Source organism: Budorcas taxicolor, chromosome 2 (genome assembly GCF_023091745.1).
Source record: "Budorcas taxicolor isolate Tak-1 chromosome 2, Takin1.1, whole genome shotgun sequence".
Classification (NCBI taxonomy): Eukaryota; Metazoa; Chordata; class Mammalia; order Artiodactyla; family Bovidae; genus Budorcas; species Budorcas taxicolor.
Genome location: NC_068911.1, coordinates 33,222,160 through 33,249,003, shown reverse-complemented (window position 1 = coordinate 33,249,003; position 26,844 = coordinate 33,222,160). Strand labels below are relative to the sequence as shown.

The following is a 26,844-nucleotide window of genomic DNA, read 5'->3' as shown; positions in this document are numbered from 1 at the left end:
CCTTTCTTTGGGATTGGAATGAAAACTGACCTTTTCCAGTCCTGTGGCTATTGCTGAGTTTTTCAAATTTGCTGGCATAGTAAGTGCAACACTTTCATAGCATCATCTTTTAGGATTTCAAATAGCTCAGCTGGAATTCCATCACCTCCAGCAGCTTTGTTCGTAGTGATGCTTCCTAAGGCCCATTTCACTTTGCACTCCAGGATGTCTGGCTCTAGCTGAGTGATAACCATCATGGTTATCTGGGTCTTGAAGATCTTTTTTGTATAGTTCTTCTGTGTATTCTTGCCACCTGTTCTTAATATCTTCTACTTCTGTTAGGTTCATATTCTGTCCTTTATTGTGCTCAGCTTTGCATGAAATGCTCTCTTGGTATCTCTAATTTTCTTGAAGAGATCTCTAGTCTCCCCCATTCTATTGTTTCCTTCTATTTCTTTGCATTGATCACTTAGGAAGGCTTTCTTTTCTCTCCTTGCTGTTCTTTGGAACTCTGCATTCAGATGGGTATATCTTCCTTTTCTCCTTTGCCTTTCACTTCTCTTCTTTTCACAGCTATTTGTAAGGCCTCCTCAGACAACCATTTTGCGTTTTTGGATTTCTTTTTCTCGGGAATGGTTTTTTGATCGCCACCTGTACAATGTTACAAATCTCTGTCCATAGTTCTTCAGGCACTCTTATCAGACTAATCCTTTGAGTCTGTTTGTCACTTCCACTGTATAATTGTAAGGAAGTTAATTTAGGTCATACCTGAATGGTCTAGTGGTTTTCCTTACTTTCTTTAATAAGTAGTTCATAATCTGTATTGGCAATAAGGAGTTCATGATCTGTACGACAGTCAGCTCCAGGTCTTGTTTTTGCTGACTGTATAGAGCTTCTCCATCTTCCACTGCAAAGAATATAATTAATCTGATTTCAGTATTGACCATCTGGCGATGTCCATGTGTAGAGTCGTCTCTTGTTTTGTTGAAAGAGTGTGTTTTCTGTGACCAGGGTGTTCTGTTGGCAAAACTCTGTTAGCCTTTGCCCTGCTTCATTTTGTACTCCAAGGCCAAACTTGCAAGGTGTCTCTTGACTTCCTGCTTTTGCATTCCAGTCTCCTATGATGAAAAGGACATCTTTCTCTGGTGGTAGTTCTTGAAGGTCTTGTAGGTCCTCATAGAACTGTTCAGCTTCTTCAGCAGTTGTGATTGGGGCATAGACTTGAATTACTGTGATATTGAATGGTTTGCCTTGGAAACGAACAGAGTCACCTTTACTAGAATGGATTTTTTTAGTCCACTTGTCATCTTAGAGAAACTGCTGAGCTCTCAGAGGCCCAGTTATTCTTAAATCACTGCCCCGCAGAGTCCCCAGGAGAATTTGTTTTGAATCCATTTTAAAGTTTCTGGATAATTTTAGATTTTAGATTACACAGAAGGTTTCCATTTACCCCTCACCCTGTTCCCCTGTTAACATCATTTGTCAAAACACCACTATTACGTCAACTCCAGACTTGATTTGGAATCTACCAGTTTTTCCATTAGCATCCTCTTTCTGCTCTGGGATCCCAGTCCAGGTGCCACAATGCATTTAGCTGTTACGTCTCCCCGGTGTCCTGTGGTCTATGGCAATTGTTTAGTTTTCTCTTGTTTTTTATGACCTGGATCATCTTGAGAAGGACTGGCCAGCTGTCTTACAGAGTGTCCCTCAGTCTGGGTTTCTTTGCTGTTTCTCTCCTGATTAGCCTGGAAGTTTGGGGGACGAGTGCTTCCTGGGGAAGTGCCCTTCCCCTCCCGGAATGTCATTGTTCCTGACAGCCACATGATCCCTGATGGGTCAGCCTGATCGCTTGGTGCAGCTGCTATCTGCCAGGGTTTTGTACCCCAAGGTTACTCTTTCCTCTTCCCCTACACTGGTCTCCAAAAGTGAGTCACTAAGTCCAGCTTCCTGGGGGTGTGGGAATTAAGCTCCACCTTCTTGAAGGAGGACGAATCTACAGACAATATTTGAAATTCTTCTGCATAGAAGATTTGTCTCCTCTCCTCATTTATTAATCCATCCAGTCATTCATTTATATACATCTGTTGAAGACTTTGCAGTTTTGGTTCCAGCCACCTCAGTAAGGTGAATAGTGCGGTAAAGTGAGTCTCGTGACTTTTTTGGTAGTCCCAGTGCATATACGTTGTGGTCACACTATTCTGTAGTCTGTCAAGGGTGCCGTAGCCTTGTGTCTGCAAAATCAGCATGCATACCTCGATTAAAAAATAATGCTGTTGGGAAAATGGCGCCAACACACTTGCTCAACACAAGGTTTCAATTTGTAAAAAAACAGTATCTGCAAGGTTGGACTCATGGGTGCTTATTTTGTTCTCTGGATGATAATTCAGTGCTCTGTGATTTATTTTGTTCTGACGTTGTTCCGGCTTTGAGCATTGGGAGCTCTTTCAGGTCGCTTCCTGTGTCCCTGTGACACACCCCTGTCCTTTTGGATTTTGGAGCACTTCCTTACTTCCTGGTCCCTTGTGGTGCTCCAGGCTCATCTGGCATGTTCCCTGCCCCAGCCCTAGAATTAGCCACTTTCCCAAGGATCCCCTCATGCCTCTAGGGGGTTGTAAAAATCCAGGCACCCAAATTTCACACTAGACATACGGAATCTACCCCTGGACAAGGTCTAGGTACAGGCATGTTGACAAGTTCCCAAGCTGGTCATCGGGCTGCAGTGAACTTATTGGGTGACACTTAGCAGTCACTGCTTTATACAACCTGAAGCAAAGGAAGACATGACTTGTCAAATGATAGAAATATTCTGGAGGGTCATTGCGGATGGCATTTTTTGGCACACAGACTCCCTTGGGAAAGAATTTAGGGGTCCTTCTAAGGTCAGATTTATTAATTCATTTGCCCATTCAGACAGAGGTCTGCAGGTCGGAGCCAGTGCCAGACCATGGTCCTGCCAGCAGGGAGCTGACAGCAGTGGGAAGAGAGAGGCCCCAAGACTGAGGTACCAGCAGATTCACGAGATGGCTAGGACTTATCCTGAGCATCCTAGATGAAAGGTGACCTGGTCTCAGCTTGAATTGTTGTTGTTTAGCCACTAAGTCAGGCCTGACTCTTTGTAACCCCATGGATTATAGCCCACCAGGAGCATCTGTCCATGAGATTTTCCAGGCAGGCATACTAGAATGGGTAGCCATTCCCTTCTCCAGGGGATCTTCCTGACCCAGGGTGAACCTGCGTCTCCTGCATTGGCAAGAAGATTCTTTACCAGTGAGGCACCAGGGAAGCCCCTTAGCTTGAATACAGAGAACATAAAACATTTTCTTTCTTCAAAGAAAGGCATTAGGAGATCTCCATTTCAAGACTAAAAGAGCCATTTTGTGCCCCCCAAAGTCAGTGCCCCCAGCCTGCATGCAGACAAATATTCTGTGTAGGAGCAGAAAGGCCTGGGGACTGGCTGGTGTCCTGTGACCACATCAGCACTTTCTCTTTCCTTGCAGTTCTCGTTCCCTAGATGTGGAAATGACCAACTTGCCAGCTGAGAAACCACCCAAACTCTTTGGCTATTCAGCATCCTCGTGCCCCTTTGTGGGGAATTACTCTGGTTCCCAGGTTGCTGGTGAGCACTTAGAGCTATGAAAGTGGAGGAAGGAGACTGAGTGGGGAAAACTAAGCGTGTAAACTATGGATGGAAAACAGCTGCTTGCTGGTTTTAGAAGCATAGATAGATCACTGTGTCATCATTTAGTTGGGAAAGACCTTTACCCTTCTGCCCAAAATCTGGAAGTTCTCCGCTTCCCAGAATCAGCACTGTTCCCACATTCCAGGAAGAGAGTCTGAAAGGTTGCATTTCTCTGAATGGAAGACGGCATCGTGGGAACTGGGTATCTCGGAAGCCAAGCCCACACGAGTGGTGTGACCAGGCTGCTCCGCAGATGCCTTTGTGGGGTTGCACACACGTGTGCTGGGTGTGCAACCAGAGGATGCTGTGCATTTCCACAAGACCACTGACACTGTCCGCTTCTCTCCCCAGCTTCTTCCTGGAGAAGAACATGTTCGTTTTCTTCTTGAACATCCTGCGGCAGAAGTCGGGCCGCTACGTGTGCGTTCAGCTGCTGCAGACCCTGAACATCCTCTTTGAGAACATCAGTCACGAGACCTCACTCTGTAAGGACGGTCCTGACGCTGGCCTCGGCACCACTGGGTGCCGCTGCGCGCCGTGTGCCGTGGTTTTCCTGTTGCTTTGTGAATGTCTGTGCTCACCGTGTGTCTTGGTGTGCTTGGGCTGCCAGAGGGCATGCTCCAGGCTGGGCAGCTTAGATGACAGAAAGGCATTTTCTCACAGTGCCTGTGGCTGGCAGTCCACGATCACGGCAGCGCCGGGGCTGGCTTCTGGGGAGGCCTGTCTTCCTGGTTCGCACAGGGCCTCACTCTCTTTATGTCCCACCTGTTCTCTCCTCTGCACGTGGAGAGAGGATTCTGATGTCTCTTCCTTTTCTTGTAAAGACACTAGTCTTCTTGGATCAGAGCCCCATCCTCTGACCTCATGTGACCTTTAATTACCTCCTGAAAGCCTCTGTCTCCAGGTACAGTCCCTTTTGGGGTTAGGATTTCAGCACATGAGTTTTGGGGGCACACAGTTCAGTCCCTAGTGCCATTTTTAATCACTGCATGGTAGGGTGCTGTGCAGGGCTAAGAGAGGGCTCCCCTCTGCTGGGTGGTTCTGGGGGTATTTGCATGTCTTCTTTATAACCTGTTATTAAAGAGCTTGGGTCACGAGTAAACAGCCAACAGAATAAGCACTGGAAGCAGCAGGATGGGGAAGAATGTGGCCAAGGGTGTGGCTTTGGCCCCTGACCTGGCTGCTTCAGCTCCACTTCGGCACTGGCAAGGGTGTGGCTCAGAGCCTCTCCCCTGCCCTTGCTGAGCCCTGGGCTCATCATCTGAAACAGCCACCCTGCGAGGCAGGTGCTGTCAGTGCCCTCGTTTAGTACTCAGAGAGTTTGACTCACTGGCCCAGGTCACAGCTCCAGCAAGGCCGGAATCCAGAAGGGGTTTCAGCCCAGGCAAACTAACTCAGTGGGCATCAACTGGGGGTGACTGTGCTCCCAATGAACATCTGTCAGTGTCTGGAGACATTCTTGGGGGGCTGTGCTGCTGGCCTCTGGGTAGAGGTCAGTGATGCTGTTAAAATCCTACAACATGCAGGACAGCCCCCCGCAATAAAGAAGTAGTAAGCCCAAAATGTCAACAGTGCCCAGGGTGCGAAACCCTGATCTAGCTCCTAATCCTCCGTGCTTGATCAAAAGCTTTTTTATTCCAAGATAACCTCACCAAGCCTCAGGGCCTGCCTGCTGGAAGCAGGGAAGAGAAGACAAGTGGTGGGATGTCTGTGTCACAGGCAAGCTCTTGGCCCCCAAGACAGGATTGAGAAAAGCTTCCAGTGAAAGAGGGTGGCGGCATTTCCCCTGAGGAGAGAGAGAGGAGGCAAGAGCTTCTGGCTGATGGCCACTAGATGGCGCTGCTGTCCTGGGACACGGCCCGTGATGGTGCTGCTGTCCCAGGAAGTGGCCACTAGATGGCACTGCTGTCCCAGGAGACTCCTGAGGCTTCCCCCTGTATGTGAACTGGCAAATGCGATTTGACTCACTCTCCCTGAGTGGTTTCCCTGTTAACAGCTTTGGTTACGCTGGATGTGAATTGCGGGCAGTTTCTGAAAACTCCGAGAGGGGAAGGCCCAGCTCCGTAATCCAAGTCATGGACTGAGAGCCAAGCAAGTCCCAGGCCTGGTACTGCCAACATATGCCCCACGCCTGTTCCAGGGCGATGACTCGCCAAGCAGCAGTTTCTGCCTCTCTGAAGTGGAGACAATCCGAGTACCTGCAGATTGGAGTGGCTTGAGGATAAGTGTGAGAGCGGGTGTGCGCAGCCTAGCGTGGGGTCTGGCAGGTGGAAGTTTCCAGTTAAAGCTGGTTTTATCCTTAAACCCAGTGTTCCCCCAAGTGGCTGTTCTCTGGTGACCCGGCTGACCTCAGGGCTACAGGATTGAAGAGGGGGTTGGGGGCAATAGAAAATTCTGGGCTCACTGGATCATACAGCCTCTCTTGCCTCAGGGCTGAAAAGGGTATTGTGCTGTAAGAAAACCCAGGCAGATGTTGCTGGCCCTGCAGGGAATTCACCAGAGCACTTTCATTAGCCTCACTAAGGCAGCAAAAAGTACTGTTTTTATAGAACTTGGATGTATGGGAGTGAGAAGGATGGGTGACTTTTGCTTTTGCTTTTCTGATTATAGGAAGAAAATGTCTCCATTGTAAAACAACAACAAAAAGTCAAATGAAAAAGCTATAGAAAGCAGAAGTTCTGGAGAATTTCACCCTAACAGTTCAGTGTTAACCGCTATCGTTTTGCTGTCTGTTTCATTTTTTTTTCCCAAACTTAACTAGCATATCTTAGATTTTCATGTTGTCCATTCATGCATCCTAGCCTTGTTTGGTTCAAGAGCCGCCTCTTTCTGGGCTATAACTTACTTAACGTGACTGCGGGCATTTAGGTGGTTTCCGGGTTTTCGTTATTACAGGCAGCCATTTCACGAGTACACCTGTTGCCTGTGGGGTTTGGTGACCTAAGTGACAGCAGGCCCGAGAGACTGAGATTACTTAGAGACTCCTGGGTTTATTATAAAAGGATACCACAGAAAGCCGGCCACACAGCGAGGGCATAGTAGAAAAATCCCAGTTGAATAATAGAGGCGCCTGCACCGCCCCCACCGTGGCCCCGCCACCCACAGAGTCCGGTCTGGAGGCCCGGAAAAGTCCCGCGGGGGACGCATGGGAGCGCAGGGCTCTTCCAGCTCGGGGTGCAGCCGAGAGGCCGGAGGCTGCTCACCCCAGCAGCCAGCACAGGCGTCTGTGTCTCTGGTGGCCCGGGAACCACTCAGCAGTCACAGCAGGGCTGACATCCCTTCTCCTGCCAGCCCATTTGGCCCCCGCTGACCACAGCCGGCCAGACAGTAGAGTGAAGCAGCCTCAGCTGGCTGCTCGTTGCAAATGTGGATTCTGGGTGGGTAGGTCATGGACTGTTCCAAGAACAGGATACTGTATAGCCAGAAGGAGACAAAGGAAGCGACATGGATAACTGGGCCGTAGTAATGAGTGAGAGGCCACACACCAGGCGGGGGCTTCCCGTGTGAGTCCACATACACGGAGCTCAGGATCAGGCAGAACGAGTCTGCGGTGCTGGAAGTTAGGCTGAGGGGCTGTCTTGGGGAGAGGGAATGGATGGAGCAGGAAATGCACTGTCTGATCAGGGTGGTGCTTACCTGGTGCATTTATTTGCAAAAATTCATCACGCTGGACACCTAAGATGTGTGAGGTATGTGTTTATGTGTACACACACATATATATACACACATAAGTACAAGTACTTAAAATTCATAAATATATACACTGCCACATATATCAAGCTATACACTTAGATTCGTGATATGTAACCTCATTTTTTAATAAGATATTGAATGTAGTTCCCTGTGCTATACAGTAGGTCTTTGTTATTTATTTTATATGTAGTAATATTAGTATATTATAGGCAACCCTGGTGTCAGACAGTAAAGAATCTGCCTGCAATGAGGGAGACCTGGGTCCAATCCCTGGGTTAAGAAGATCCCCTGGAGGAGGGCGTGGCAACTCACTCCAGTATTCTTGTCTGGAGAATCCGCTGGACAGAGGAGCCTGGTGGGCTATAGTCCATGGGGTCACAAAGAGTTGGACACGACTGAAGCAACTTAGCAGAATATATATAGTATAAAATATGTATCTATATAGTATAAAATATTATGCATAATATAAAATGTACGTAGTATAAAACAAATAAATATATATTTCTGTATAGTCATATGTATCTATTGATCTCAAATTTCAAATTTATCCCTGCCTGCCCTGCTTTTACCCTTTGGCAACCAAAAGTTTGTTGTCTGTGAGTTTGTTTCTGTTTTGTAAATAAGTTCCTTTGTATCATTTTTTTTTAAGATTCCACATAAAAGTGATATCACAGTATATTTGTCTTTGTCTGACTTGCTTCACTTGGTGTGAAAATCTCTGGGTCCGTCCTTGTTGCTGTGAATGGTAGTATTTCATTCTTTTTGTGGCTAATACTCCTGTGTGTGTGTGTGTGTGTATGTGTGTGTGTGTGTGTGACATCGTCTTTATCCATTCATCTATCGATGGACACCTGGATTGCTTCCATGTCTTGGTTATTATAAATAGTACTGCTCTGAACACTGGGGTACGCGCGTCTTTTCGAACTAGAGTTTTCATCTCTTCTGGATATATGAGCAGGGGTGGAATTGATGGGTCGTATTCTAATTCTGGTTTTAGTTTGTTAAGAAACCGCCATCGTGTTCAGCATCATGGCTGCACCAGTTTGCATTCCCACCAGCAGTAGAGGAGGGTTCCCTTTTCTCCACACCCTCTCCAGCATTTATTATTTGTAGACTTTTTGGTGATTGCCATTCTGACCAGACTGAGGTGATATGATATCACCTCTGACCAGAATGAGGTGATCAACTCATTGTAGTTTTGATTTTCATTTCCCTAATAATTAGCAATGTTGAGCATGTTTTTTTGTGACTGTTGGCCATCTGTAGGTCTTCTTTGGAGAGATGTCTGTTTAGGTCTTCTCTCCCCATTTTTTGGTTGGGTTGTTTATTTTTGTTGATATTGAGCTGTGTGAACTGTTTGTATATTTTGGAAATTAAGCCCTTGTTGGTCACATCATTTGCAAACATTTTCTCCCATTCTGTAGTTTGTCTTTTTGTTTTGTTTATGGATTCCTTTGCTGTGTAAAAGCTTATAAATTTTATTGGGTCCCATTTGTTTATTTTTGTTTTTATTTCTATTGCTTTGGGAGACTGACCAAGAAAACATTGGTACGATTTATGTCAGAGAATGTTTTGCCTCTGTTCTCTTCTAGGAGTTTTCTGATGTCATGAATTCAAGTCTTTAAGCCATTTTTGAATTTCTTTTTGTGTATGGTAAGAGGGTATGTTCTCACGTCATTTAGTTACATGTGGCTCTCTCACTTTTGAACACCGCTTGCTGAAGAGAACTGCCTTTTTGTGATTGTATCTTCTTGCCTCCTTTGTTGAAGATTAATTGATTGTAGGTGTGAGAGTTTACTTCTGGGACCTCTATTCTGGTCCATAAATCTGTCTGTTTTTGTGCCAATACCACACTGTTTTGATGACTGTGACTTTGTAGTATTGTCTGAAATCTGGGAGGGTTATGCCTCTAGCTTTGTTCTTTTCCTTCAGGATTGTTGTGGCAGTCCTGGGTCTTTAATGGTTCCATATAAATTTTAGGATTATTTTTTCTACTTCTGTGAAAGACGTCATGGGTAATTTGATAGGGATCCCATTAAATCTATAGATTGCTTTGGGTAGTATGGCCATTTTAACTATATTAATTCTTCCAGTCCAAGAGCATGGGGTATCTTTCCATTTCTTTAAAGCATCTTCAGTTTCCTGTCTCAATATTTTTTACTTTGCAGTGTGTATCTTTCACCTCCTTGATCAGGTTTATTCCTAGGTATTTTTTTTAACATGATTTTAAAACGGATTGTCTTTTTTTCTCTAACTTTCTGATATTTCATTGTTAGTGTAAAGAAATGTGACAGATTTCTGTATGTTAATCTTACATCCTGCTACCTTCCTGAGTTCACTTTTCAGTTCTGATAGTTTTTTTGTGGAATCTTTGTGTGCATGTGTGCTTAGTCATGCCCGACCCTTTGCAACCCTACAGACTGTGGGCCTTCAGGTTCCTCTGTCCATAGGATTTTCCAGGCAGGAATACTGGAGTGGGTTGCCATTTCCTACTCCAAGGGATCTTCCCAACCCAGGGATCAAACCCACATCTCTTGTGTCTCCTGCATTGGTAGCTGAATTCTTTCCTACTGTCACCACCTTTAGGGTTTTCTGTATACAGAGTATCATGTCATCTGCATGTAATGAGAATTTTACCTCTGTCCTTCCACCTTCCAATTTGGATGCCTTTTATTTCTTTTTCTTCTCTGATTTTTATGTCTAAGACTTCCAGTACTATGTTGAATAAAAGTGGTAAGAGTGGGCATCATTGTCTTGTTACATAACTTAGTGGGAAGGCTTGCAGATTTTCATCATTGAGTATCATGTTGGCTGTGGGTTTGTCATAAATGACTTTTATTATGTTGAGATATGTTCCCTCTAGACCCGCTTTGGTGGAAATTTTTATCGTGAATGAATGTTGAATTTTATCAAATGCTTTTTCTGTATCTGTGGAGATGGTCATGTAACTTTTGTCTTTCCTTTTGTTGATGCGGTATACCACACCGATTGATTTGCGTTGTTGAACCATCCTTGTGACCCTAGGATGAATCCAACTCAATCATGGTATATGATCTTTTTTATCTGTTGTTGGATATGGTTTGCTCATATTTTGTTCAGATTTTTGCATCTATATTCATCAAAGATACTGGCCTGTAATTTTCCTTTTTAGTAGTGTCTTTGTCTGGTTTTGGTATCAGGGTCTTGGTGGCTCATAGAAGGACTTTGGGCGTGTTCCCTCCTCTACAGTCTTTTGGAGGAGTTGAGTTCTTTAATTAATTGATTTACTATCGGCTGTGCTGGGTCTTGGTTGTTGCGCTTGGGCTTCACTAACTGCGGTTCACAGGCTCTGATTGCGTTGGTGTCTCTTGCTGCAGAGGCTCTAGGGCATGCAGGCTTCAGTAGCTGGGACGCCAGGCTCAGTTGCCCTGTGGCATGTGGAATCTTCCCAGAGCAGGGATCAAACTGGTGTTGCCTGCATTGGCAGGTGGGTTCTTACCCACTGGACCACCAGGGAAGTCCTGAAAGAGTTTGAGAAGGGTCACTGTAAGTTCTTTTTATGTTTGGTAGAATTCCCCAGTGAAGCCATCTGGTTCTGGTCCTGGACTTTTGTTTGAAGGGAGTTTTTTCTTTTTTTGAATTATAGATTCTATTTCCCTTCTAGTAATGAGTCTGTTCAAATTATCTATTTCTTTTTGATTCAGTTGTGGAGGGCTGTATGTTTCTTCTAGGTTGTCCATTTTGTTGGTGTCTGACCTTTTAGAGTATACTCTTGTGTTTTTTTCTTTTTGTGTTTCTGCACTATCAGTTTTTTGTTTGTTTGTTTGTTTTTTCATTTCTTACTTTGTTTATTTGGGTTCTGTGTCTTTTCTCCTTGGGGAGCCTGGCCAGAGGTTTGTTGATTTTGTTTATCCTTTCAAAATGCTAGCTCTTGGTTTTATTGATTTTTAAACTTGTTTTCTTAATTTTATTTCCTCGCTGATTTTCACTATTTCTTTCCTTCTGCTGACTTTAGGTTTTGTTTTTTCTTCTTTTTCTGTTTCTTTTAGGTGGTAGCTTAGGTTGTTTTTCTTGAGATTTTCTATTTTTGAGGAAGGCCCATATGGTCTTCCCTGGTTGCTCAGCTGGTAAAGAATCCGCCTGCAGTGCAGGAGACCTGGGTTCGATCCCTGGGTTGGGAAGATCCCCTAGAGCAGGGAACGGCTACCCACTCCACTATTCTGGCCTGGAGGAGTCCATGGACTCTATAGTCCATGGGGTCGCAAAGAGTCAGACAGGACTGAGTGACTGTGACTCGGACTGACTTGTATCGCTTTAAACTCTCTTCTTAGGACTGCGTTTGCTGCACCTATGGATGTCGGGCTTCCCAGGTGGCACCAGTGGTCGAGAGTCCGCCTGTCAGTGCAGGAGGCGCAGGAGATAGGGTTTCGATCCCTGGCTCGGGAAGATCCCCTGGAGCGGGCATGGCAACCCACTCCCATGTTCTTGCCTGGAGAATCCCACGGACAGAAGAACTTGGCCGGTTACAGTCCATAGGGTCACAAAGAGTTGAACACGACTGAAGAGACTTAGTACGCATATTCTGTATGATTGTGTATAACCTCATTTTTGTGCTTCAGTCATGTCTGACTCTGTGACGCTATGGACTGTAGCACGGCCAGACTTATCTGTCCATGGAATTTTCCTCATTTTTAAATGTGTTAAAATTCTTAGGACCCCACTGCCTTTTCTCCTAGAGGGAGCCATAAGATTTACCTCAAGAATTGTTATAATTGAGATTTTGAAAGCTACAGACTTGATGTCCTACCTGCAGCGCCTCGGAGACCGTTCTGAGGCGACCCTGGCAGTGTGCCTTGCTGCGGCCCCTCTCTCGTCCCGTGCTCCCGAATGACTCTTCTTGTGTTTGGTAGTTCCAACCTTTTCAGTAATTCTCTGATTGGCCTAAGTTAGGTACCTCTTTGGCATCAGACAGCTTTGTTTTTTCTTTCTGTTTTCCCCCGAGAACAGCAGTTGTGGTGACTGGTCGACTGGGGGTGGAGGTTAGGAGTCTCCGAGTCAGAGTGCAGAGGTGAAACGTGGCAGCTCCTGCGCAGAGGGCTCCTCTGTGCGCCTCAGGGTCCTCAGAGCTTTTCCTGTTTTACTTGCTTCCTCGTGAGGAAGGTCTCGTTAATTCCTGCTTTCAGATGGGAAAGCTGGGGAGTGAGGAGCACAAGTGTCCTGCCCAAGGACACCCAGCTGGGAAGCCACTGAGGCAGTGTGGGTCCAAGTTTACCTTTGAAGCCAGTGCCTCTGAGATGTGAGCATGACGGGGAAGCCCAGCAGGCCTTCTTAACACACGGAGCACTGGGCCCACCCAGAGATCCGAGTAGGTGGTCAGGGCTGGGGCCCAAGACTCTGCAAGTCTTGATAAGCTCTGGGGAGGCCATGTTGCTGGTCCCACAACCAGAGGTAGAGAGGTGCCACCCCGCTCTCCTGCCTTGCTGAGTCTGCTCGTATGCTGGTGTGGGTCTGCGCGTATGCTGCTGTGGGTCGTGTCCGGCCTTTACCCGTCTGTGGGGAGGCAGCCAGAATGGAAGGGCAGCCGGTGGGCATGGCAGCACTAGCTTTGCAGGCTGTCTGGTGAGGACTCAGAGGACAGCTTGTCTGGCCCAGGGCCAAGACTGCAGGCCCATGAGTGGCAGGGGTTCTGTAGACTGTTTTCGCTGGCAAGCACAGCTTCCAAAACTAGTGGATCTAGTGGCTGACATTTCAACTTCAAAGGTAACAGCATTAAGATCTGTATTTTCTAGCTTCCTTTGCACAGCTGGAAGCTCTCACCACGGGAAGCTCTCTCCCAGCAGGGCCTGGGAGCTTAGCAGGATGGCCGCTCCCTTGTGGACCTAGTGCCCCCAGGGCTTCATTATCCAGTTTTCCTCCTTGGCCCCCATGTGACATGAAAGTCACTCAGTCGTGTCCGACTCTTTGCAACCCCATGGGCTATACAGTCCATGGAATTCTCCAGGCCAGAATACTGGAGTGGGTAGCCTTTTGCTTCTCCAGGGGATCTTTCCAACCCAGGGATCGAACCCAGATTTCCCATGTTGCAGGCAGATTCTTTACCAGCTGAGCCACCAGGGAAGCCCAAGAATACTGGAGTGGGTAGCCTATCCCTTTTCTAGCAGGTCTTCCCGATCCAGGAATCAAACCGGGGTCTCCTGCATTGCAGGTGGATTTTTTACCAGCTGAGCTACCAGGGAAGCCCCTGGCCCCCATGAGGGCATGGTATTAACACAGGACAGTGAACTGAAGTTTGGATTCCATTCCTCACTTACTGTTTCTCCGTCCTCCGGCAGATTAATTAACCTTAGTGTTTTTACTCACCTGCAAAACAGGGCAAACAGGCCTACTCTGCAGGTTCGCCCTAGTGGTGAACAATGATGCAAAGCAGTCCGCCTGGTGCTGGCCCGGTCATGGAGGTTCAGCCTCCAGGGGTCTCGATAAATTGTGTTGCCTCTATAGGAAGGAAAAAGCCATGTGGAGCCCTCTGTGGCACTCAAGGGTGACAGTGTGACTTTTGATGGCGAAATGGGGCCATCTTTCATAAGACATGGTGCAGCTGACCCTCGTCTGTGGGTGGTTTGTGAAACTGCCCACATACCACCTGGTCTGCCCCACCACCGGCTCTCTCACTGAACTTTGCTATCAACAGAGGAAAATGCCCAAGGGTTCTTCTGTCTGGTGTGGGAGGCAGCCGTGTCCTGGGCTTTCTGGGGCCTCGCTCTTGAACTTTGTAGTGACTACGCATGGTAGCTGAGTTCTGTGCTGGTTAAAGGTTAAGCTGCTGCCTGTCAGCCTGACTGGTTCAAGTCCCTTCACATGGTCATCTGCTTGTTCCTGGACTTTCTCTGCTTGTCTTTCCTCCAGCATGAATTAATTAATCTGTTTTTTTTTTCTTTTCTTTTTTTTTTTCTCCTTCTAGATTATTTGCTCTCTAATAACTATGTAAATTCTATCATTGTCCACAAATTCGATTTTTCTGATGAGGAGATTATGGCATATTACATATCGTTCCTGAAAACGCTTTCATTAAAACTCAACAACCACACGGTCCATTTCTTTTACAATGAGGTAAGTAGCCGCACAGAGGCATGTTTGGTTGGAAGCTAGCCAGTTCAAGCAGCGCCTTTGGTTCGGGTGACCTTGTGTCTGTTTACAAAGCATGTATGCCTTCACCATTTCCTGATTCACTATTTCATAGCAACAGTTTGACCTTGGCATGGTTTTTTTTTTTTTTTTTAATTGAACAAGTTACCTTTTCTGTTTTTAATGTAAAATTCAATTTGTGCTACCTGAGAGCATGATACTCTTGGTAGGGAGAAGTGCCCAGAAATTATCTTGGGATTGTGCTTCTCTGTTGGCAAAACAGTGATGATTCCAGTCATACCCAGCTTTGCCACTTCCCTGCTATGTGACCTTAAAGGAGTCTTAGTCCTCTGAGCCTCAATTTCTTCATCTGAGAAATGGTGATGATAGTTTCTACCTTGAAGGGTTTTCCAGGGGTTGAATTAAATGAGATGATGTCTTCAAAGCAACTAGTATGTACCCGACTCCCTAAAACTGTAGCCCTTGTCATTCCTTACTCTGGTATTCTTTGGGAGAACTACTAACAATTTTAATAAATGAGTTGCCATTGTTCTTACAATTAAGAGGAGCTTGAGCAATCAGGTCAATAAATCTCACGTTCCAAAAAGTACAGATGCTGGCTCTCCTGGGACTGGCTCATCCTGTGGCTCGACCACTTCGTGAGCAACCCAGGCTTTTCCATTGTCCTGCTCTGCTGAGCTGGCATCTGTCTTTAGGCTCAAAGCCCTCGTGGTCTCAGGATGGCTGCAGAAGCTCCAGACACCACATACTCACTTGCCACTGCTGAAAAGCCTGGTGACATCACATCCTTTCTTGTGCCCCTTTCTAACTTTCCCCAAAACTTCTTTCCCAGAAGCCTCCCAGCAGACTTCCTTTCCCGTCTTGCTGGTCAGAATTCTGTCACATTTCCCTCACAGTGTGTCTGGTGTTGGGGAATGGCCTGGCAGGACAGTTCTGGCTCAGTCTCTCACAAGGCTGCAGTCATCCAAAGGCTGGATTAGGGGGATCTGCTTCCAGGGTGGCTCGTCCACATGGCTGACCATTCAGTGCTGGCTGTTGCTGGGAGGCCTCGGTTACATAGTCCCCTCCAGGGAGTTGCTTGGGCGTCCTCCTGGTGTGGCAGTTGGCTTCCTATAGAATAAATGATTCTAAGACATCAAGGCAAGCTGTAATGCCTTTCCTGACGGGGCCTCAGAAGCCACACACCGTCTCTTCCATTGTCTTCTTTAGGCCGCCCAGGCCAGCCCTGACTCAGTGTGGAAGGAGGCCAGCTGCCACACAGCCATGTGCTGTTTGTCCGGCAAGTGTCCTCTGATTGGTGGTCACATACGCTGCACAGCCTGTACTTGAAGTCAGACCACGGTCCCAGACATTTCCTCTGGCAAAATCCACCCAGCTGTCTTCATAGGATGTGGCAACAGCCTCCTGCACTTTGCTTTTTTTTGTCTAGATTTGTAGTGAGCAAAAACTGGCCTCTTGCTCACATATTGTTCCTGAAAACACTTTCATTAAAACTCAACATCCACACGGTCCATTTCTTTTACAAGGGAAGGCCGCTCTTCCCTTTTACTAAAGGAAGGAATACTAGCTGCCAGCCACAAGGTGTGGGATGGTTTAGAAGATTAACATTGTGTGGCCCGGTGCCTGGAACACAGCAGGTGCTCACTGAATGTGTCCAGAGACCAGAGGGGTGCTGTTTGCATTCTCCCAGAGGCTATCTTGGGCAGAAGGAAACCCACCTGTGAAGTTTAGACCAGAGAGGGGGCAGGTTCTTCCCCAGCTCAGGTGCAGCTGGGCTTCTGTGTACCTGCTGGTGGGGGTGGGCGGGCGGGGAGGCAGGGTGCAGGGATTCTGGGGCCGTAGTGATGCTTCTGGAAGAATATCCAGCTGATCCCAGAGGAGTCATAGGAGCCTGATCTTTGAGGTGGACTTGGTTTCCGTTTCTGTGGGCTGGTGCAGTAGCTGTCACCTGTTAGGTGCACACCTGTGTCTAGCGCTCAGAATCACGTTGCCCTCATTAGACAGGTGTCACCTCACTGAAGGTCGCTGGTTCCGTTTTCCCTGCCTGGGGGTGCCCTCCAGTCTGATTGGGTGCCATGCGAAACGCTGCCCAGAAGAGGGCAGCAGAGCACGTCATTTCATGCTCCAGCCCGGATCCTGTGCGCCTTTTTCTTAATTAAGGCTCCACTTCTCTGGTTCTGAATGGTTTTGATCTGTTCTGATAACCCCTTTTTAATGGCAGAAGATTCCCGAGATCCTTCTCTTCCACAGTAATGTTTACACTTTCAGTGTTTCCAAATAGAGATATATATTAGCTAAAAGAGGGTCTTGGAGAAGGAAATGGCAACCCACTCCAGTATTCTTGCCTAGAGAATCCCAGGGACAGAGGAGTCTGGTGGGCTGCCATCTATGGGGTCACACAGAGTCGGACATGACTGAAGCGACTTAGCAGCAGTAGCAGCAAAAGAGGATCTAAATGTAGTCAGACTTCGAATTTGCCTTTTATTAGTTGAAGCAGCATCTAATAACTACATCTGAATTATCATCAAGTGCTCCTTAGGTATCAGGCACCAGGGTACGCACTGTACCTGAAATAATCTCATTTAATCTTAGCAACCATGAAGTGGGAATTATTATCCTCACTTTACAGATGTAGAAATGGAGGCTTAGAGACACTTCATCACACAGCTAGGGGTGGAGGAACAGATCCTGAACCTGGGCCTGGCGTTGGCTGGACCCACTTCTTTTTTTTTTTTTTTTTTTGACAGAAGAGTTTATTTTTTTATTTTATTTTTTTTTTTTTTGAGTCTGGAGATTGGGTTCTTTTATTTTATTTTTTTTTTTATTATTATTATTATTTTTTTTAATTTTAAAATCTTTAATTCTTACATGTGTTCCCAAACATGAACCCCCCTCCCACCTCCCTCCCCATAACATCTCTGTGTTTCTTCCGTGTTCTCACCGTCCCACCCCTCCACACACTCCCCACAGGGAGTGAACCACCGGCTTCAGGTTCACATGGGCGCTCTGTGTGTGTGGGGTGTGTGTGTGTGTGTGTGTGTGTGTCTTTTACGAACTCTCTGGTAGGATTCCTTGGTGGCTTAGCTGGTAAAGTATCTGCCTGTAATGCAGGTGACCCCGGTTTGATTCCTGGCTCGGGAAGATCCACTGGAGAAAGAATAGGCTACCCACTCCAGTATTCTTGGGCTTCCCTAGTGGCTCAGCTGGTAAAGAATCTGCCTGCAATGCGGGAGAACCTGGGTTCGATTTTGAAGATCCCCTGGAGACGCAAAAGGCTACCTACTCCAGTATTCTGGCCGGGAGAGCTCCATGGACTGTATAGTCCATGGGATCATAAAGAGCCGGACAGAACTGAGCGACTTTCACTGATAGGGTTCAGAAAGCCGGGGCAGGGGCAGGCGTGTTTTACGGGTGTGTAACTCATTTTGGGTACTTCTTGTCTTTTAGCACACTAATGACTTCGCCCTGTATACAGAAGCCATCAAGTTTTTCAACCACCCTGAAAGCATGGTCAGGATTGCTGTAAGAACCATAACTTTAAATGTCTACAAAGGTAAGTTCCCCTGTGAGCTTGCACCTTGTCGGGCTTCTAGCTTGACAGCAGGTACTTGCTCTCATGAGTCTATAAAGTTCTGTGGTGGTAACAGGGAGTTCATGTGTTATGGCTGGGGTCACCCGTCTCATGAAAGGCTGCCGCCGTGGGCCATTTAGCCACCCCGTTACATAAATCCCTGTGCCTCTGCCTTGTCCAAGCACTTAGTTCTGCATGGGAACGTCTCCCACAGTGCTGACACACGGAAGGCGTGATGGCCTGAGAGAGGCACACGTGCCAATTAGACATAGCTGTCTTTGAAACGCAAACTTTGAATTTGCCCCTTGACCTGTAAAATACACTTCAGTACAGCCAGGAGGTCCGTTATCTGTAATGTACAAGCACATTTCTTGTTGCAAACAGCAGGGGGCAATGTTGTATTCTCAACCTGCCGCAAGACCCAACAACAGATTCCTCCTCTCTCTCAGAAAGTACTGAACGCCCAAATCACTGCCCCCAGGAGAAAGCCCTTCTGTGGCTTCTCGCCCCCAGGGGCTCAAAGGCTGGCTGGACACGAGTCTCCTGGCCTGGAGTTGTGCTGGCCTCTCTGCCTAACGACGCCCGGGTTATTTTCTGTGTAGTCACACCCTGGAGCGGGGACCCTCTTTTCTTAGGGACCAGATGCTTTGCCTTCCCAAGTTAAGACGTTGTTACTGGAGATGACCTCTAATTGGGAGGGGGGTTTAGGCGCTGCTCGGGGACTCACTCCAGCCTGGTTCTGGGATGACCTTAGACTGGAGAGCCTTCTAAGAGCTCAGAGCGGGGGACCATCTGGGGATCACAACCTGGGGGCCAAATCCAGCTCGCAGACAGGTTTTCATTGGTTTAGATATTTTTTGAAAAAATACATAGTCATTGATATTTAAAACTTGAGAGAGCTGGAGTCACAGCCTGGATTTCTGACTTGAAACAGAAGACGTGGCTGCTGTGGGTGCACGGCCGTGCAAGGCGGTGGTGAACCGGCAGTGAGAATTGCTGCTGTGGGGCCACGGCCCTCACGCCCCCGTTCACCGCTGGGCCTGCTGGCTCCACTCACTGGTTGGCGGCCAGCCCACCGGCCTCTGGACCCTGGCCCTGTCTGAGCCCCAGCCCTGCCGCCTGCTGCTCTCTGGCCTCTTCTAACCTGTGTCTTTCTGTTTAGATGCCTCCTGCCCTAGCCCTCTGCCCCTCTGAGCAACTGTCTCACCCTCCCAGCTCCTCACCCTGTTAACTCTTGTCTGTTTTTTGCCTTTCCTTCAATGACGATTCCCGTGTTCCTTATTCCAGTGTCATGTAAGTTAATAACTTCTGGTTTTCTGCTTTCTTGACTTACCCTTACATGCAAATACGAGAAACTTGCTTGAGAATGGTGTAGTTTTCATTGTAGTCTAGCTAAATGCACTGCTGATAAGTAGGTTTCCTCATGCACTATCAATGTTTAACCCTGATTCATTGATTTTATTAATTACAAAAATAACATAACTACCTTCATAGTTTTCTGAATAAGGCAACTGTTTTAAAGTATTTCCAGGCAAGACAGAAAAGAGTCAGATTGCAGTAGAGGGCTTTTTCATTGCATTTTCTTTTTTTTAATCTCCCCCCAAGTTATTTTTGGTAGCTTGACTTTCTTTTTTTCTCTTCTTTTGTGAATCTTCTCAGTGGATAACCAGGCCATGCTACACTATATCAGAGACAAAACCGCCGTCCCTTACTTCTCCAATTTGGTCTGGTTCATTGGGAGCCACGTGATCGAGCTTGATAACTGTGTACAAACAGATGAAGAGTAAGTGACTACCCCAGGGTGCCTGTTAGGTGGACAGAATGCTTTGGGGAGAATTCTGTTCTCATTGAGAAAAAAGCCCAACACTGGAACAAAACTAACCACCACCCCCCGCCCCGGCCTGTGCGTAGGCAGAATATGGACTTCCATTCTCTGAAAGGTTCCACCCAGCTTTCCACTATTCTTAGCAATAGAAAGTTGGAAACCGCTGAGATACCTCTGAGTACCGCTGAGAGAGGAACAGGGTAAATGAATTGAGTGCACCCGTAGAGGGGGTGCTGGGCAGCTGGTGAAAAAATGAAGATGACCTTCCACTGGTGATTGGATTAGCACCGTGTGGTATCCATCTCAGGATGGATGGGACACAGCTTGCAGTGGAATAGTATTCAGCAATAAAAAGGACCAAAGTACCGACACTTATATGACACCCTGGGTGAACCTTGAAAGCATTATGCTCAGTGAAAGGTTGCAAGGGGCCACACATTATATGATTCTACTTATATGAAATGCCCAGAATAGGCAAATCCACAGAAGCAATAGATTAGTGGTTTGCTAGGGTTGGAGGATGGGTGTGTGGGGTGAGGTGCGGAAATGGAAAATGACTGCCTGGGCTTTTTTGAGGTGAGGGGATAAAAGTATCCTAAGGTTGATTGTGATAATGGTTGGAAAACTGTGCATATTTGTTAGTCACTCAGTCGTGTCTGACTCTTTGAGACCCCATGGACTGTAGCTCACCAGTCTCCTCTGTCCATGGAATTCTCCAGGCAAGAATACTGGAGTGGGTTGCCATTTCCTGCTCCAGGGGGTCTTCCAGACCCAGGGATCAAGCCCAGGTCTCCTGCATTGCAGGCAGATTCTTTGCCATCTGAGCTCATTAAATTGTGTACTTTGGGTAAAGATTTTGGTATGTGAATTCTATATCAGTAAATCTGTTCAAGAAAAAATTAAGATGATAAATAGACGTCTCAGAACAAGATTTCTCAAACTCTGCACTGTGCATCTCTTCAGCTAGATAATTCTTTGTGGTGGGGCATCCTATGTGTCATAGGGTGTTTAGCAGCACCCCTGGCCTCCACCCACTAGATGGCAGTAGTGCCCCTTTCCAATTGTGAAGACAAAAACTGTCTCCAGACAGAGGTCTCCTTTAAGGAAAAATTGTATCAGTTGAGAACCACTGCCCCAGAGTGACAGCTCTGTACGGATCTGGTGAGTACACCTAGATGGGGTCAGGACGATAAAGGGACTCAGGAAGGTCTCTTGGAGCTGCAGAGGGCTAGAGAGAGAAAATATTAGCTTCCACATTGGCAAAGAAGTAAGGTTCTGTGGATCACAGATCAGTTGGGAGAATGAAGACCCATATAGATATGGATGAGGCTTCACAGGTGGCTCAGTGGTAAATAATTCACCTGCCAATGCAGGAGATGCAAGACACTCGGGTTCGATCCCTGGGTTGGGAAGATCCCCTGGCGTAGGCAACGCACTATGGTATTCTTGCCTGGGAAATCCCATGGACAGAGAAGCATGGTGGGTTACAGTCCTTGTGGGGTCACAGAGAGTCAAACAGGACTGAGCGATTGAAAAAAAAAAAAGGAATATAGATATGAATAGTCATGGATATGAGACCTGATGAGACACAGCTCCAGAAAGAACCGAAAGTTATTCAAGGAAGAAAGTGAACTCCTGGTCCTCCACGTGACTCTGCAGTGACTAGTTATAATGTCAACACCAGTTGCTGATGACTGCTGGGTGGGGAGGGGCGGAGGGAACACAGAATTCTGTCATCAAGGGAGGTCCTTGTGTACTATCTAAAATGGCTCGATCACAAAATAGAGGTCCTTGCAGATCGCAAAGTAGAGGGAGGAACTATCCATAGAAACCCCTAAAAGGTTTGAAACTGCTTCCTCTGGAGAGTGGGCAGGGCTGGGGGAGGAGGGGCCGGGAGCTGCTGTGTTTTATTGTCTCTTCATCAGTTCTACTGGATTTTTAAATCCATGTGTTCAGTCGCTCAGTCATGTCTGACTCTTTGTGACCCCATGGATTTCAGCACGCCAGGCTTCCCTGTCCTTCACTATCTCCCAGAGTCTGTTCAATTTCATGCCCATCAAGTCGGTGATGCCATCCAACCATCTCATCCTCTGTCATCCCCTTCTCCTCCTACCCTCAGTCTTTGCCAGCATCAGGGTCTTTTCAAATGAGTCAGTTCTTCGCATTAGGTGGCCAAAGTATTGGAGTTTCAGCTTCAGCATCAGTCCTTACAATGAATATTTAGAACTGATTTCCTTTATGATGGACTGATTGGATCTCCTTGCAGTCCGAGGGACACTCAAGAGTCTTCTCCAACACCACAGTTCAAAAGTACCAATTCTTCAGCACTCAACTCTTTTTATAGTCCAACTCTCACATCCATACATGACCACTGGAAAAACCATAGCCTTGACTAGACAGACCTTTGTTGGCAAAGGTTTTCAGCTTTTCAATATGCTATCTAGGTTGGTCATAACTTTTCTTCCAAGGAGTAAGTGTCTTTTAATTTCATGGCTGCAATCACCATCTGCAGTGATTTTGGAGCCCAAAAAAATAAAATCTGACATGCTTTCCGCTGTTTCCCCATCTATTTGTCATGCCATGATCTTAGTTTTCTGAATGTTGAGCTTTAAGCCAACTTTTTCACTCCCCTCTTTCACTTTCATTAAGAGGCTCTTTAGTTCTTCTTCACTTTCTTCCATAAGGGTGGTGTCATCTGCCTATCTGAGGTTATTGATATTTCTCCCAGCAATCTTGATTCCAGCTTGTGCTTCTTCCAGCCCAGTGTTTCTTATTGATATACTCTCCATATAAGTTAAATAAGCAGGGTGACAATATACAGCCTTGACGTACTCCTTTTCCTATTTGGAACCAGTCTGTTGTTCCATGTCCAGTTCTAACTATTGCTTCTTGACCTGCATACAGATTTCTTAGGATGCAGGTCAGGTGGTCTGGTATTCTCATCTCTAGAATTTTCCACAGTTTGTTGTAATCGACGCAGTCAAAGGCTTTGGCATAGTCAATAAAGCAGAAGTAGATGTTTTCCTGGAACTCTCTTGCTTTCTCGATGATCCTATGGATGTTGGCAATATGATCCCTGGTTCCTCTGCCTTTTCTAAATCCAGCTTGAACATCTGGAAGTTCACAGTTCACATACTGTTGAAGCCTGGCTTGAAGAATTTTGAGCATTACTTTACTAGCGTGTGAGATGAGTGCAATTGTGAGGTGGTTTGAGCATTGTTTGGCATTGCCTTTCTTTGGGATTGGAATGAAAACTGACCTTTTCCAGTCCTATGGCCACTGCTGAGTTTACCAAATTTGCTGGCATATTGAGTGCAGCACTTTCACAGCATCATCTTTTAGGATTTGAAATAGCTCAACTTGAATTCCACCACCTCCATATGGAAATAACATACTGTTTATCTGTTAGTGGTGGGACTGTAGGAGACTTTGATTTCTTTTTGCTGTTATTTTCTTCTTTAGTTGTGTGTCCCTTCCAGTGACCGTCTATTACTTGAGTAATAATCATAGTAGAAACAAAAGGTCTTGGATCTAGAGTGCTTTTTGCAGCAGATAACCGCTCTGGGGGAGGGGAACAGGCCCCATTGGCTATTTCAGATCTTTGTCCCTGTTGAGCATGAGGCTGATCCACTCATAGGGCCTGGACAGCCCCAGTGCCTGTGTCTGCACTGGAAGCAGGCAGGGGCCTCCTGGGACCTGGGGTGTCACGTCCCCACGTGGCGCCTCTCATACGGTCAGGACTGGGGTTGTCTGAGGCTGCTGAGGCCTGCCTGTTTCCTCAGAACTCCTTAGGAGCATTTAACTAGTGAGGATTTATTGTTCCATTAATGCTGCTTATCTCAAGAACCAGGGATCTTGCCACTTCGACTAGTGGCTGCTCGTGTTCGAAGTGCCTGGCTAAAAGCTTCCCTGGGTTTTCCTGTGTTTACCCATTTTGTTTGGGACTATGGTGATGATGATGGAGTCCATTGTTCCAAGGCCCCCAGAAAGTGGGAGGCATCCCATTATTGTTGTTGTTGTTTAGTCACTCAGTTGTGTCCGACTCTTTGCAGCCCCATGGACTGCAGCGCACTGGGCTCCCCTGTCCTTCACCATCTCCCAGAGCTTGCTCAAACTCATGTCCATTGAGTTGGTGATGCCATCCAACCGTCTCATCCCCTGTCGTCCCCTTTTCCTTCTGCCCTCAATCTTTCCCAGCATCAGAGTCTTTTCTAATGAGTTGGTTCTATGCAAAAGGTGGCCAAAGTATTGGAGCTTAAGCTTTAGCATGGTGATGATGTGGAGTCCATTGTACTGAGGCCCCCGGAACATGGGGGGATCCCTTGAGTCCCCTAAAATCGAATGCAGTGGACCTGTCCGTTTTTCCTTCCTGTAATCCACTGGTAGGGCCAGGATAGGTGTGTCTCGAGACTGGCTCAGATATTTGTTTGTGAGTGAAGCGCCCCCAGAAACCTATGTCTCAGGCCATCGGTTCTCAGCTCTGAGCCTGGGCGTTGGGGCTGAGATGGGCCTCTCTCCCGGCAGGCACCGGAATCGGGGGAAGCTCAGCGACTTGGTGGCTGAGCACCTGGACCACCTGCACTATCTCAATGACATCCTCATCATCAACTGCGAGTTCCTCAACGACGTGCTCACGGACCACCTGCTCAACAGGCTCTTCCTGCCGCTTTACGTGTACTCACTGGAGAACCAGGACAAGGTGAGCCCGGCTGGGGACGTCTGCAGGCGGGGGGAGCAGCCACCCCACGGGGACGGGGCTCTGCAGGGACTGCGGCTGGAGCCTGAGGGACAGTCCTTTCCTTCCCTTCTTTCCTGAGAGAGGGGTGAGGGAGAGGGTGGGAGGGAGGGAAGGAGAGAGGCAGACGGCCAGAGCATATGAGTGTGAGTGTGTGTGTGTGTGTGTACAGTAAATGAATGAGAAAAGATTACTGACATCCAAAGGAGACAGGAAACCTCTGCAACTTCAGGATTTTGGTTTCTGTGCATCCTTCTCCTGAGGTGCTCTCATCCCTGCTCACTTTTTTGGCTAGTTGCCAGAGCTAATTGACTTGGAGAAGATCCAGCCAGCTGCAAAACTTGAATGGCCGGAAGGGGATGGAGCAGACCAGGAAAAGATCCCGGGGCAGAGACTGTCCACAGTGACAGGCGGCAGAGCCCTCGAAGGGTTGGAGCCCATTCATGGGCACTTTCTCAGATATGCCTTCTCCCTCCTCTCAGAGTTTGTGGCTCAGGGGTCTGGAGGGCACCGGGACCCTGCCCCCCGAAGTGATTCTGAGCTGGTGGTTCTCAGTGCCGTCCCCAAGAAAAATGCCACTTCGAGGAGAGGGGACCTTTGGCCAGGACTTCCGAGAGTGAAGGGGCGGAGGCTTTGGCAGGAGGTGGAACAGAGCCAGCTGGTTACATTGCAGGGATTTCAGCCTCTGCGCATGTCCCAGCTAGACGGGGGTGTAGCTTTCTTTTTGGAGACAGAACACGGGGCTTCTTGTTACAAACAGGTGACTCAAAGAAAACTGCAGCCCTAACGAGGGCCTCCTGATGCTGCTCTGGAGGTGGAGAGAAAGCTGGGGAACTGGTGTTTTCAGACCTGGTTTCAAATTTTGCCTCTTAAAAAAAAAAATTTTTTTTGCCTCTTTCCTCGTGACCTTGGACCAGGCAGTCAACCTCCCTGAGCAAAACAAGGGTCCTGAAGATCCTTAGAGGCTTGGTAGGAGATGGGGCTCATTGGAGCCCAGTATAGACGAGGGGCTTCTCTGAGATCAGGGTGCCCCCCCCGCCCCCACCCCACTTCCTGAGAGCAGGCCTCTGGGGCCTCTCTTGCCAGGTTCTTGGTGCCCCAGCTGGGGGAAATTAACATTCTTGGTAACTTAAGGAGCTGGTTCTTCTCTTGGGTCCAGCATCTAATCCATGACTCATGGTGAAAGGTTTCTCAGGTGGAAGGTTAGCAGCCTTGCAAATAGTACTGGATGGGATTGTTGTTGAGGCGTTTAGTCGTGTCCGACTCTTTGGGACCCCATGTATTATAGCCCACGAGGCTTCTCTCTCTGTGGGATTTCCCAGGCAAGAACACTGGAGCGGGTTGCCATTTCCTTCTCCAGGGGATCTTCCTGACTCAGGGGTCGATCCCATGTCTCCTGCATTGGCAGGCAGGTTCTTTACCACTGCACCACCTGGGAAGCCCATCAGATGGGATGAGGTGTGAATGTATTTTGCAGGGTCGACTTTGCCACCGGGAAAGAAGAGCCTTAGGGTCTTGGAGGAAGTTGGGCCGCTGGGTGCCACTCATTCAGACAGATGGCCTCTGGCTTTGTGTATTCTGTACTACTCACATGTGTAACCCAGACTTCTCTCATTCCCCCAACCTTCACCAGGGAGGAGAGCGACCGAAGATCAGCCTGCCGGTTTCTCTCTACCTTCTCTCCCAGGTATGTCTGACCCTTCACCCACGTCCCCACCACACTGGTAGGCCCGAAGCCCTGCTGCCTTTCAGAAGTTTCCCAGGCCACCTCACTCTGTCTTCTCTGTGTGCGTCCCCCATCTTGAAATGAAACAACCCTGAGTCAAGGGGCTATGTATCTCCTTCATGGTAGACTTGGAAATTTAAAAAGAAGTGAGAAATAAGTCAAGCCTGGCAGATATGTCGTTGGTTTTTACTGTGGGGCCCGAGCTTTCCAGAACAACCAGGGAGTGTTCTAAATACCCTTAAAATGTGGCCTGTGTGGCCCCTGCTCACAGCCGTCTTGAAAGAGGCCCGAAGCTGCAGGACCCAGCGTGTGTTCACAGAGCCACCGCGGTTTAACCAACTCCCACTAATGAGGCCGTTGTCGTGGTCCCGGGGCCCACATTACCTTCTGGAAAGTGTCTCGTAGCAGCCTCAGTACCCAAATTTGTGTCTTGAGCCAACTTGTCTGCCTCCCCGTCTTCAACAAGTGTGTCTCCTTCTCACAATTATGTAATATTTACAAGAAGGGAAAAACT

At 47.4% G+C, this 26,844-nt stretch overlaps 1 protein-coding gene across 6 annotated transcripts in view; it reads left to right on the top strand.

Moving 5' to 3' along the window:
* The window catches only part of CLEC16A (C-type lectin domain containing 16A), a 237,908-nt gene that overhangs the window by 16,521 nt on the left and 194,543 nt on the right, over positions 1–26,844 (top strand). For all 6 annotated transcript variants that reach the window (XM_052636154.1, XM_052636153.1, XM_052636156.1 and 3 more), the window contains 6 exons: positions 4,010–4,143; positions 14,289–14,437; positions 17,921–18,026; positions 19,704–19,827; positions 24,394–24,568; positions 26,238–26,291. In XM_052636154.1, coding sequence (XP_052492114.1) covers positions 4,010–4,143; positions 14,289–14,437; positions 17,921–18,026; positions 19,704–19,827; positions 24,394–24,568; positions 26,238–26,291 — 742 coding nt within the window. The remainder of the gene's footprint in view (positions 1–4,009; positions 4,144–14,288; positions 14,438–17,920; positions 18,027–19,703; positions 19,828–24,393; positions 24,569–26,237; positions 26,292–26,844) is intronic.